The sequence below is a fragment of the Euprymna scolopes genome, chromosome 42 (assembly GCF_053919585.1).
Source record: "Euprymna scolopes isolate OS-2025 chromosome 42, ASM5391958v1, whole genome shotgun sequence".
Taxonomy (NCBI): Eukaryota; Metazoa; Mollusca; class Cephalopoda; order Sepiida; family Sepiolidae; genus Euprymna; species Euprymna scolopes.
In genome coordinates this window covers 66,857,683-66,871,993 of record NC_136523.1, presented here as the reverse complement: position 1 = coordinate 66,871,993, position 14,311 = coordinate 66,857,683, and the positions used below count along the sequence as shown (strand labels likewise).

General features: G+C 45.4%; 1 protein-coding gene across 1 annotated transcript; it reads left to right on the top strand.

Annotated features, from left to right (window-relative positions):
• Positions 1 to 6,961: 6,961 nt before the first annotated feature.
• Positions 6,962 to 12,511, top strand: LOC145267196 (uncharacterized). Its single transcript, XM_080123261.1, has one exon. The coding sequence runs from the start codon at positions 6,962 to 6,964 to the stop codon at positions 12,509 to 12,511; it is 5,550 nt and encodes a 1,849-aa protein (XP_079979387.1).
• The last annotated feature ends 1,800 nt before the right edge of the window (positions 12,512 to 14,311 follow it).

The following is a 14,311-nucleotide window of genomic DNA, read 5'->3' as shown; positions in this document are numbered from 1 at the left end:
AGTTATGAAAAGACAAAAATGACTAGTAATCATTTAGATTTTAACACAAATAAAAAAAAACATTACTTACGTCTCGCCCTCATAACTATTCTCACACAAATTATGTCCATAACCGAGTAAGTCCTCCCAAAAGAATAAAAATTAAATGCACATACTGTGGTAAACAGAATCACTTGATATCGGCATGCAGGATAAGAAAAAGAGATAATGAACAGGCGAAACAAATGAAAATTCATCCTCTCCCTCAAGTTCAGACACAAATAAAAAAGTTTCTGAACCATTCCTAGATACATACCAAACATTTATGTCCGATGGTTGTGTTTCCATAAGAGACCCTAATAAAATTACACCTGTAAAAATCTCATAGGACACAGGGGCTTCTCAAACATTATTGCTAGAAGGAGTTTTACCAATATCTGACTCGACCTTCACGGGAGATTATGTTTTGCTACAGGGAATAGATTCGAGTGTCACAAAAGTACAAAATCTACATGGAATAAAACTACATAAATGGTTTAGTCATAGCTGGGGTTCGTCCTACTCTACCAGTGAAAGGTGTTTCTTTAATCTTAGGGAACGATTTAGGAGGTAATAAAGTAATACCAGATCCATTAATTACAGATAATGTAGAATTAACGGAAGAAAATAAGGAAGAAGATAAAAACTTATACCCAAAATGTGTACTCACTAGAACTAGAAAAAAGAAACAACTATTAGAAAACCAGAACACTTCAATACCAACTGCTTTATTAAAATTAAATGAAACATTTATACCGCATAACCTAGAAAAACCTAATATAGATAAAAACTGAGATAGTAGTACATTACATAATGGAAACAACACAGGAAAATTACAAAATCAACTTGTAAGAGAACAAAAAAAAAAAATACAGAACTATGTCTTTTAAAAAATAAATTACTTCCACAGGAAATCTTAAAAAATGTTAGAATGAAAAATAGATACAATATGAATAGTAAACATCGTAGTTTCCAAGTAGGAGATAAAGTATTAGTATTTTTGTCAATTCCAAATCATTCTTTAAAAGCAAAATATTATGGACCATATGAAATTGAACAGAGAATTAATGATGTGAATTACATTATTGGCTTTTTTGGTCAAGATCAAAGTGTAGTATCTGTTCCGGCAGATACTGCAAGCTATGACTAGCTATGACTAGCAAAGACCAGATGTGGGGGCAACCCCACATGTCTGACCTTTAACCAGCTCCCATTTCCCACCTCTCGGGAGCTGGTCCCCTTTTCCCCTTCCCCCTCCCTTCACTCCTCACATTAAAAATCGGCCTTGTGCCTAATTTGCTCGGTGGGGGAGCAAATAAATACCATCTGTTCTTCAGATGCTGCACTTCCATTTCTTGTTCTCTTTCCGTGGAGGAGAAATCCTTCACGACTGAGACAATTTTAATTTTTGTACCTTTTCTCCACGTTAAAAAACGACCCTGGTGTCTAACTCTGTCCCGTAGGGAGGCATAGTAAATAGGTACATTATTTGCTCTCCAGATAGAAGGAAGAAAACCAGATTATGTCACAGCGACATGTTAAAACCTTACAATTAGTAATGATGTAGAAAAGACGAGGCCAATTCTTACTTTAAAAACTATTACAGATATTAATAAACGGAACACTCGGTTAGACAATGAAACAACCTTGATTACTAAAGAGAAAGACATAGGCCACAGCAATCAATTAAAAAAAAAAAAAACCCTCAGAAGTTTGTAACTTAAACATTTATCCTATAAAAAATAGAAGATATATATGCTTTGGTCAATAAGTTCAGAGATCTTTTTTTTTCTAGATGTTAGTTCACCATGCATTCTCGTGCCTAATCCAGATGGAACTTACAGATTTGTGACAGATTTTCGAAAAATGAATGAAATAACCAAGATTGACTCTTTTCCAATTCCTAGAATTGATGATTATATTGATAAAAGTGTATTGCAGGGCCGGTCGTCCGGGGACAATTGACCCAACAACTAACAAATGGTAAACAGCAAAAAGGCAAAGACAGACACAGGTTGTTTGGTTAAAGACGAGGGTTCGCCTTTTATTTGCAAAGCAAGCGAAAAATTGTATGATCTGGATGCTGGTTTTCCGGAAGGTCGCACATCACTGGAGGTTAAGTTCTGGAGGTCTGGAACAGGTACTAGACGTAGCATGGTTCAGGGTTCCTCGCTGGGTCTGGAATGATCAGCTGGAAGTCAGGGCAATCTGGAAACGGGCGGTGGACACTGAGAACATAGGGGTCAGTGTTAAGGAACGGACGACAATGAGAACAGAGGGGTCAGTGTTAAGGAACGGACGACAATGAGAACAGAGGGGTCAGTGTTAAGGAACGGACGACAATGAGAACAGAGGGGTCAGTGTTAAGGAACGGACGACAATGAGAACAGAGGGGTCAGTGTTAAGGAACGGACGACAATGAGAACAGAGGGGTCAGTGTTAAGGAACGGACGACAATGAGAACAGAAGGGTCAGTGTTAAGGAACGGATGACAATGAGAACAGAGGGGTCAGTGTTAAGGAACGGACGACAATGAGAACAGAGGGGTCAGTGTTAAGGAACGGACGACAATGAGAACAGAGGGGTCAGTGTTAAGGAACGGACGACACTGAGAACATGGGGGCAGTGTTAAGGAATGGACGACATTGTGAACGGAGGATCAGTATTAAGGAACAGACACTAGGTAGAGAGCCAGGTGCAAGCGAGATTGCAGACCAGAGGTGCGAGGTGCAAGCGAGGTTGCACGCTGGAGGAGCGAGGTGCAAGCGAGGTTGCAGGCCGAAGGAGCGAGGTGCAAGCAAAGTTGCAGGCCAGAGGAGCAAGGTGCAAGCTAGGTTGCAGGCCAGAGGAGTGAAGTGCAGGAAAGCTGCAAGAGGAAGCTGGAGGCACCAAGGGCTGGAAGGCTGCAGGAATGAGCAGGAAACCGCTGGAGTGAGCTGGAAGTGCTGGAGACTGGGAGTGAAGTTCGCTGCTGGTGGGTCTCAGGAAGCAAGCAGTAGTGAATCACATTTGTGAAAACACTTATTAGCCCTGATAAGGGCTGGTTGTTTAGCCCTGATAAGGGTTGTTTGAACTGCTGCTGAGACGGCTGCTGCCGCCACTGCTGCTGCTGCTGGAATCCTTCAGCACTGGTAGATTCGGTCGATGTGACTGGTCGTGTCAGTTGTTGTTTCGAGAGCCTCCTCCTATTCCCCTGGCCAGGGCTGGCACCTGGTCGAAACTGAAGGGTTGGGTGCCAATGTGCTATATTTATGAGAAGGTATCATTACAACATGCACTAATCTCAGAGAGAAAACAAATGAATAGCATTAATTCTCAACTGAATCGAATACAACCAAAAGAATTTCACGTGTAAACTGATTGCCTTTATGTTTGATCAATTTTTGTGGAGAAAAAGTTGAAATTAGGCGGTGTATATGAGATCGTTCCCAAATGAAAAAATGGGCGGCGCGGCAAAACATAAACTACGATGTGAGCGCACCGCAACAAGCGGGAAATCCAAATATGTCAGAAATTTTACCTGATGAAAGGTTACTGGCTAGTATCTTTAACCAATGAAGCAAAAGAAATCTCCGCATTCGTCACACCAGATGGTCTATACCAATATAAAGTTATGCCGTCTGGATTAACAATGCTCCAGTAACATTTAAAAAAAATGATGCATTCCTTATTACAGGATATTCATGGATACCATTCCTCAATGGTAGTGCGTTTGCACCGGACCTGCTTGGTCGTGTGCCAATCTCTATCTGCGGGCACCGGTAGTCAATAGAGGAAGTGATGTCATGAGATAGTCCATTAATCCCATGGAGGGGTGTCTCCAACCCTCTCCCCTTCTAAGCTTTTTGTTCATAAAAGCTGTTAGTACCTCTTCCTTTTAGGGTTTACCATCAATGGCTCGGTAACCTTTCTCTTACGGAACGACTGCCATAGTTCAGGTGTTGGTTAAGGAGGTTCAAGATCAAAAGTTTTGAAGACGGTGTCTATCAGCTCATCTTCCAATGGTGAACTGTCGTTGGTTTTAAATGATCGACATCTTCTTAGTTGGTTCTGGTGACGCTTGTGGGTATATGTTGGTATTTGAATGATATATACCATGTCACTGACTCTCTTAGTAATTGTACCCACCTCCCAGAATGATGTGTTGTTTTTATAACTTTTGAAAAACACTTCCTTCCACCTGATATGAAACGTTTACTGGGTACACAAGTGGTCACTAGTGGCCTTGATTCTTTGGGTAAGAGCTTGCCAAAAACGGATCTCACTTTCCATGCAAACATCGTTTCTGCAGGTGAGACTGCTGTTGGTGTGTTTGGGTTGGGTGTAATCCTATACACGTGTAGAAATTGTTGAAATGCTTCCTTTTAATCTCCGATAGAGGCACCGGGAGTTCTCTGATTGTGTTGCCTATCATCGTTTTTATTTCCCCATCCGCCCAAAGAGTGGCAATGATGGAATCTTCAAATGGATCCCTTTTCAATAGTATCAGCCTAGATAGGCTATCCGCATGACTAATTTGTTTCTCACCAATTTTGTCAGCCTCCTTAGGCTGCTTTGGCTTGGAGAATTCTTTGGGCATGGGTTTTTTGGCGTTGCAGTTTCAGTTTTTTGCCTCCTTTAGCAGATTCCATTGAAGCTCTCTTTTTCGATTTCTCTGTTGCTGCAAATGGGACGTTTCGTTTCTTCTTGAAAACGGGCAGAGTGTTTCTTTTAGTTCAAATCTTGCTATAGCCTTTGTACATTTTCTTAGTCCTGGTGAGAATACTTCTGGAAATTCCTCTTTTAACTCATCCTTCAGTTGTTGCGCTCCCGTAGACGAGTCTTCTACCCTATGACAGAATTTATTCGTAGGTTGGTCCCACAATTTGAATCGCTCCATCTAGTCGGTACCAAAGAGGTTTTCGGATGTTGAATCAGTATGTTCTATTTGCTGTTCTCGCTGTCCTTTTCTTCCTGTCCAAATTCTGACTGGACGGGACCAGAGCAACGTCTATTGAAAGTCCGTACTCTTCTACCAGTGATTTTATTATGTCCAATCGTCGTCGGAGTAACATTTCACTGGTAGCCTTTGTGCGTACTCTAGTTTTTCCATTGAGTATGTCCACTAACGAGTGATAGACACTTATTGAGTCCATTTTTAAGTGTATAAATTTGCACTTCCAGTGTAACGCAAGGTTGATAGCCTTCAACGCCACATCCAGTTCAGCCAAGTTAATATGCTGCACGTCGTTCATGAATCGCAGTCAACATGCATCTTCAAAGACAATAGTGTCATGTTCCATGAGAACGCCGGTTGCCAAGGAACTTGCATCCTCCAATACATTGACGTCTTGTTCATTTACAAACCACAGACCCTGTGAAGGATCTCTTTTCTTCACCCTGGCTATTGTTTCCTGGAGCATTTGTTGAAGTGGAACATCCTCTGTGGTGTCGTCCCATCCTTGGGTGACGGTGTTGGCTTGTCGCTTTATGATTCCTGTTGCTTCTCGTAGCCACCCACACACTGGCAGATGCCTGGTCAGTTTCCCACACAGGGAAAAAATGGCTCGATGTGTCACAATCTCTGGAACATCTGGAATCATACTACCACGCTTCCATCGCAGAGTCTCATGCTCACCCAGACCTCCAATCCAAGCACCCGTGCGTCATCCTCAAGCCGCTCTGGTTCCTTGCTTTCCAATCCAAACCAAAGAAGATGTTGCTTCACTCATTTCACGGGCGCCATGCTATTGTTGATGTATAAATCATCTATATATGCCGATGTTGCTTCTTGAACAGTTGCATTTTTGGACAGCCTTGGCAATTGCCTGCATGGATGGGCAACGTTAAGCCCAAATCCAATCCTAGTCAGGCAGTATCTTTCTCTCTTCACAACCACGGTTTGAAACGGCCATAAAGAACAGTGCACATGTACCTGGAGGTAAGCCTTTCATTAGTCCAACACTGACACGTCAGACCCCTTCCTCCGCCAGTCTCTCAGCTTTTGTGAACACACATCCGCACGTGCCGTGTATGCGTCCACATGGTCGTTTAGCTCGTGGTAATCCATAACAGGCCACACTTTCCCCTTGTTATGCTGACCAATCGCCATTAGTGAGATTAATCCCTTGGGTGGACCAAGCTCTTTCTCCGGGTATGGTATCAGCCATCCATTGTGAATCCAAGTTTGCAATTTGCAGTCATAGTCCTTCCGAATGTGTTTGGGCACAGTGTATTCAAGTGTCTGATTGATCAGCTGTTGTGGCGGGTGCTCGTTTGACCATTTCCAGGTTGCAGTCCAATGTTTCTTAGTCGGGTCGAATACAACATCAAAGTCAGGTCATTCTATTTTCACTGCAACAGCAGTGCCTGTTATGGCCGCCCCGCAACCGGAACTTTTTTCATCAGTGGCAGGCTTTCACTTTTCACCGGTTTTTTCCTTGTTATTGTTTTTATTCACGCTGCGACGTGACTTTCTTTATCTTTTTGCTTTTTACTTTCTCTGGTCTTTTTCTGTCGTTAATTCCCCTTCAGCTTAACTTAATCTATTTCCGGAAGATTTATTCTATTTCTTTAAATAATAAGGATCGTTGTCTCCACGTGACCGGCGCTTCCGCGGGTTTTTTAACTAGTGCAACTTGGAAGCTTCGCACGCGCTTCTTCCTTCTTCAACCCTGAGTGTGAGATTAACTAAAATTTTACCTGTTTCACGGAATAAAATTCCCTTTCCACTATAAATGGAATTGGTTTTTCTTTCGGTGTTTCCGAGTTTATGCTGGCTAAACCAAATGTCAATGGCATTTTTGGGGAGGGCAGCACAGTAAAATTTTAGTTACTCGCTCCAGGTTAGAAGCGGATACAGGGCCATTAAATTTCGGCGTTCCAGACACCGTCTCTTCTATCTTTTACACAGCCAACTCCTTCCTAGTGTTAGAACACACGTGTGATATCGGACTACCCAGCAATGGACAAAAGGTCATCGTCCTCCTATCGGACTCGCTCAAGGGTGTCCTCCTCCACCACCTCATCTAAGGTCATAGCAGAACTAGAAATGGCCAGAACCAATTTACAGTTCACCCACAGACAGAACAAGCTTAGGGAGGCTTGGCTTCAAACACAAGCAAAGATGGAGTCGGAAGAACGACTACTGGAAGCCGAAAGAGAGGTGGCCATGAAGGAGGCTGCAGCCAGGGCCTTCCTTGGGTCGGAGCGAGCGGCCAGTGACCTAGGATCTAGCAGATCCAGTATTATCATCGACCAAGAGCCTGCCGACCCCATACAGCGCACACAAGACTACGTGGAAAAACTAGTCAAGGGAGTACAAATGCTGTCACCTACAGCAGCACCATTTGAACCACCTAAGACACAAGAATGTCTAAAACTCCCCCAAAAAGAAATTCCCGACACCTTCTGCCAAGGTCTAAATATATATCACCCAACTCATCAGGAGCGTGTCAACACAGAAAATGGTGACAGCACCAAAGAGATTATGCGCCACTTCACCATGCGGGAACATATATGCCAAAGCATGGTGAATTTCACTGACCAAGCCAAGGATTACAGAGCTTGGAAACGTTCCTTCTGCAACTCCTTTGGCGATGTGACACTAAAACCCAGCGACGAAATAGACATGCTGGTGAGATGGTTGGGACCTGCATCTGCTCAACACGCAAAGCGTCTGAGGAATGCCCACATAAACAATCCCGACAAGGGTCTCCAGGAAATTTGGAAGCGCCTAGACAAATGTTATGGGTCTCCGGAGGCCATTGAGGATTCCCTCTTTGAAAAAATAAATCAGTTCCCTCGCATCGGCCAAGATTACCATCGACTGAGGGAATTTAGTGACCTCCTCACAGAACTGCAGGCTGCCAAGGATGACGGTGGACTTCCTGGGCTGAGGCTCTTGGACACTGCAAGAGGCCTTAAGTCCATAGTAGAGAAGCTTCCCTTTAACCTAAGAGAGCAGTGGACTACCCACGGCACTGCATTTAAACGGAAACACCAGGTGCCCTTTCCCCCGTTTGCGGTCTTTGCACAATTCGTCGAACAACAAGCAGACGATCGGAACGACCCAAGTTTTTGCTTCGAGGACGAGACCCACCCTACCGGAAGGATAGAGAGATATTCCAAGGGAAGGAACCACGTCTCTATCAACAAGACCCAAGTCACACCCGGGGCTATAAATGAGGCATGCCCCATACACAAACTGCCACACCCACTGAGCGCCTGCCGAGCTTTCAGACAAAAAGCCCTGGAGGACAGAAAGGCGTATTTGGTTCAAAACCATCTCTGCTTTCGTTGCTGCTCGTCTAGTCACACGGCCAAGAACTGTGAACATGGCGGTGTATGTGAAGAATGTGGCAGCAACGAACACAACACTGTTCTTCATCCTTGTCCCGCGCAGAACTCATCGCCTGCTAACACCATGCCTCACCACGGCGGGGAGAGACATAATGTCGAAACCCATTGTACAGAGGTATGCGGCAAAAACCAAAACAAGAGATCCTGCGCAAAGATCTGTCTAGTCAGAGTTTACCCAGAAGGACAAAGGGTCAAGGCAAAAAGGATGTATGCAGTGATTGACGAGCACAGTAACCAGTCACTGGCACATCCGGAATTCTTTAAAGTCTTTCACGACAACGGACCCATATCGGCGTATTCGCTGAGGACTTGCGCTGGCTTCACGGAAACATCTGGTAGGAGAGCGCAAGGATATAGGGTAGAATCATTGGACGGCAAATCAAATCTACCACTTCCTACGCTGATTGAGTGCGCTGACATACCAGACAACCGGTCAGAGATCCCTACACCCGAAGCAGCTCGCTATCACAAACACCTGTCGCACATCGCAGAAGAGATTCCGGATTTGGATGACACGGCTCCCATCTGGATTCTCTTGGGCCGCGACATAATTGATGTCCACAAGGTTCGCGCCCAAGTTAATGGTCCTCAGAACGGACCTTACGCTCAACGGCTAGACATGGGCTGGGTGATAGTGGGTGACGTGTGTCTCGGAGGAACTCACAGGCCCTCTATTGTAAACACCTTCTTCACCAAGGGTGAAGTACGTGGTCGACCAACCAACTTTGAAAGATGCCCCTGTTCATTTCAGGCCAAGGACACATTCCATAAAACGGAGATGGGGCATTCAGTCTTTCAACTATCGGCAAACGACGAGCAGCTGACCCACTCAATAGAAGACGAAACCTTCATCGAGATCATGAAGGAGGAAGTAAGAAAGGATGACAATGGTAGTTGGGTAGCACCCCTTCCTCTCAAGCCATACTGTCGCCGATTACCAAATAACAAGCCTCAAGCTGTTAAACGCCTCCATTCACTCCTTCGCCAGTTCGAAAGGAAGCCACAGTTAAAACAAGACTTCTTCTCCTTCATGAAGGGAATATTCGAAAAGGAACAGGCAGAGGTAGCTCTTCCACTGCCAAGCAACAAAGAAATGTGGTATCTGCCCATGTTTGGAGTTTATCACCCCAAAAAGCCGCATAAGATAAGAGTCGTGTTTGACTCCAGTGCCCAACATATGGACAGGTCCCTAAATGAGAACCTGCTGACTGGACCAGATCTAACCAACAACTTAGTCGGAGTCCTCCTCCGTTTTCGACAAGAACCTGTGGCATTCATGGCCGACATAGAACAAATGTTCTTTTGCTTCTTTGTAAAGAAGGAACACCGAGACCTCTTACGTTTTCTTTGGTACAAAAACAATGACCCAACCCAGAGAATTATTGAGTATAGAATGAAGGTTCATGTGTTCGGAAATAGACCATCTCCAGCTGTGGCAACTTATTGTCTTAGAAAGTCCGTGGAGGGGGAGAATGATCCAGCAGTTGTTAAATACATTCAGCGAGACTTCTACGTGGATGATGGTCTCAAGTCAGTGGCTACAACCGCAGAGGCCATCTCCCTGCTGAAAAAAACGCGCAAAGCCCTCTCAGCCTCCAACTTGAGGTTACATAAAATAACGTCAAATAGAAAAGAGGTTCTCGATGCCTTCCCTTCTGAAGATCTCGCTACTGGTGTCAGAGATCTAGATCTCGATGAAGATACAATACCAATGCAACGCAGCCTAGGATTGGATTGGAACCCAAAAAGCGACTGTTTCAGTTTCAACGTCTCACAAGAGAAGAAGCCGTACACGCGCAGGGGCGTCCTGTCCACAATCAACAGTCTGTACGATCCCCTCGGCTTTGTGGCACCTGTCATCATTCAGGGTAAACTTATTTTGCGTGAATTGATGGCAGACAGTTTCGACTGGGACACTCCCTTACCACCTCAGAAAGAACAACATTGGACGAACTGGCGCAACTCCCTTCAAGCATTACGGGAACTACAGATATCAAGACCTTATACTCGTAGGTCTCCAACCGGTGCTCTCTGCAAACAACTATGCATATTCTCAGACGCCTCCACTAAGGCTATAGCCGCAGTGGCTTACCTGAGAATCCTTTACCCGGATGGCACTTGTGAGGTGGGATTTACCATGGGTAAGTCCAAATTAGCCCCACAACCTGAGGTCTCGATTCCCCGATTGGAACTGTGTGCAGCGGTCCTCGCAGTAGAATTAGCCGAGATGGTTATCTCGGAGCTGGATATCCAAATCAACTCAACCCTATTTTTTACCGATAGCAAGGTCATCCTTGGCTATATAAACAATGAGCAACGGCGCTTTTACGTGTACGTCAGCAACCGAGTACGACGCATTCGCAGCTCATCACAGCCAAAGCAGTGGCACTATGTGCCCACAGACAAGAACCCAGCTGACTGCGGAACCAGATCGGTACCTGCCGCCCAGCTCTCGACCACAGCTTGGCTTAACGGACCATGTTTCATCTCTGACCCTTCCTTTGAATGTCCTAGACCAGACTCCTATCCTCTCCTGAATCCTGAAAACGACAGCGACGTTCGTCCCACAGTGGCAAGTTACACCAGCCACTGTTTCCCTCCTTCACTTGGTGCCCATCGATTTGCCAGATTCTCCACATGGAAGACCCTAAATAGGGCAATTGCTCGTCTGATCCATATCACTGCATCATTCCACATGACACCTAATACCAGCCCCTGTGAGGGATGGCACTACTGTCAAACCCCTCTTTCCGCAGAAACGATGAGGCAAGCGGCTAAAGTCGTTCTCCGGTCAGCACAAAGAGAAGCTTATGCATCTGAAATTTCTTGCCTGAACGAACACAAACGACTCCCTAAGACCAGCACCCTCACAAAATTGGACCCGTTTCTGGACAGCGAAGGTCTACTCAGAGTTGGAGGCCGCACACGTAGAGCAGGTCAAGAGCACGGCGACGCGCACCCGCTCATACTATCCGGCAAGCTTCATACAACCACTCTGCTTGTCCGACACCACCATGTGTTAGTACATCATCAAGGTCGCCACTTTACAGAAGGTGCAGTACGTTCGGCTGGATTCTGGATTGTTAGAGGAAAGAGGTGTATCAGTAGAATGATACACTACTGCGTCATTTGTAGGAAACTCCGAGGACCAATGCAAGTGCAGAAAATGGCGGATCTACCGGAAGATCGTTTGTCCTGTGAACCCCCTTTTACTAACGTCGGGCTAGACGTGTTTGGACCCTGGCCCATTACTGCACGCCGAACCAGAGAGGGCTTAGCCCATAGCAAGAGATGGGCCACCCTATTCACCTGCATGACGACAAGAGCCGTCCACATTGAGGTCTTGGAGTCATTAGATACCTCCAGCCTAATCAATGCCCTGAGACGTTTTTTCTCTATCCGAGGCCCCGTGAAGATAATCCGTTCAGACCAAGGCTCCAATTTCATTGGAGCGAGAAAGGAGCTCGAGATCAGCCCCACTCTGAATACAGAGGCAGTAAACAGACACCTCTCAAACCATGGCTGCTCCTGGCTGTTCAACCCTCCACATGCACCACACATGGGCGGCGTGTGGGAAAGGATGATAGGGTTAACAAAGAGAATCCTAGATTCTATGTTGCTTCAACACGGCAGCTCTAAGTTGACCCATGAGGTGCTTACTACCTTTCTTGCTGAGGTAGCCGCTATCATTAACAACAGACCTCTCGTCCCTGTTTCCTCAGACCCTGAAGATCCAGTTCCGCTAACCCCCTCAACACTCCTAACTCAAAAGATTGGATTCTTGCCTGCTCCCCCGGGCCAATTTGACGTGAAAGACGTCTCTAGGCGACAATGGAGGCATGTGCAGCATTTGGCCCAGACCTTTTGGAACCGGTGGAAAGGTCAATACATACCCCTTGTACAATCCCGCAGCAAATGGACTGCCAACATGCCTAACCTGAAGGCTGGCAGTGTGGTCCTTTTAAAGGATCATGATGCCAAAAGAAATGAATGGCCTTTAGGGATGATCACCAGAGTGATGGAAAGTAAAGACGGAAGGGTACGTCAGGTCGAAGTAAGAATACACAAGAACAATTGTAGCAGACTCTTCCTAAGACCAGTAACAGAGACTGTGCTTCTCCTGCCCCCATGCACACCTGATCCGGCCATATGACCTACGTCCCCAACCTTAATTCTCTTGGTATTTGCTGACTGTTCCCTTCCCTCCTCTCTTTTCTTCTTGTAAAAAAAAAAAAAAAAAAAAAAAAATGTAGCCAAACTATTTGGACTTATGAGATTTTTCAATCTCAGACGGGGAGTGTTATGGCCGCCCCGCAACCGGAACTTTTTTCATCAGTGGCAGGCTTTCACTTTTCACCGGTTTTTTCCTTGTTATTGTTTTTATTCACGCTGCGACGTGACTTTCTTTATCTTTTTGCTTTTTACTTTCTCTGGTCTTTTTCTGTCGTTAATTCCCCTTCAGCTTAACTTAATCTATTTCCGGAAGATTTATTCTATTTCTTTAAATAATAAGGATCGTTGTCTCCACATGACCGGCGCTTCCGCGGGTTTTTTAACTAGTGCAACTTGGAAGCTTCGCACGCGCTTCTTCCTTCTTCAACCCTGAGTGTGAGATTAACTAAAATTTTACCTGTTTCACGGAATAAAATTCCCTTTCCACTATAAATGGAATTGGTTTTTCTTTCGGTGTTTCCGAGTTTATGCTGGCTGTCTAAACCAAATGTCAATGGCATTTTTGGGGAGGGCAGCACAGTGCCGACACCGCAAACTTCTTTCGGGGAAATTGACCTCACCGTGTTCATTTATATGAACACAGCCCAACAGGCAGATGGCATCAATTCCGAGCAAGAGATCGAATCCCAACAGATCTCCATCCATAGCCAACATCTCCACCACCACAGGGATCCTTTTATCCACCTGCAAACTGACCTTGGCTGCTCCTTTGCTGGTCATACTCTTTCCATCAATAGTTAATACCTCTGTCTTGTGTCCAATCCGTAAACCGCAAACCGTACTCCTTACTAGAGATCGGGTGCACCCAGAGTCAATCAATGCATCCCGAATCATTCTGTTGACATGCACGCGCTTCACTGGAAGGTCGATTCTCATCCTACTCGGGGTGAGAGTGGCGCTCACATCTTGCCCCTGTTTCCATTTTCTGGACATTGTGACGCGATGTGTCCCTCTTTCTGGCATCGGTAGCATCTAATGCATGGTGTACAGCACTGCCTCAATTGTTTGAGTTGACAGTGCTTAGCAAGATGGTTGGCTCCAGAGCAATTGAAACACTGCAGTGAGTTTTCAGAGGGCTTGTGTAAAGGCATTTTTCCGTGTCTGACTTGTCGACAGCGGCTGCAACCCATTCGTTATTTACCACGGACCTTGCTTGGCTGAGCATACTTTCTGTTGGGATCTGGTTGATGTCAGCAGATGCACGTAGCAAGTCCTGGGTATGGGCAGGCAGTCCAGCCATGAATGCATACTTCAGCGTCTGGCTTGGGACTCTTCCAAACAGACTGGAGAGCTTCGTTAATGCAGCGTAGAACTCATCTACCGACTCGTCTGAGTGTAAGGTGCGTCTTGCAAACTGCTTGTATGCCTCACATGGGTCAAGCACAAAGGCCCTGTGCAGTGCATCTTCCACCCGTGTTACATTATTCTTCTCTGCATCTGACAGCTGTTAGTATACGTCGAAAGCTCCTCCAGCTAGTCGCAAGGGGATGACATGTTTGACTCTCGAGAGCTTGCAGATAAGGTCCACTCTCTCTAACCAGTCTACAATAGATGTTGTGCCGTCATATTCTGGTACTAATATTAGGTCAAACCTTCCTTCAGTCATAATGCTAAGATAGCTTGAATCAGTATGTCCTATTTGCTGTTCTCGCTGTCCCTTTTTTCCTGTCCTTGATTTGCGTAACTGAGACGAACAGCACAAAATCTCTTTCACCAACTG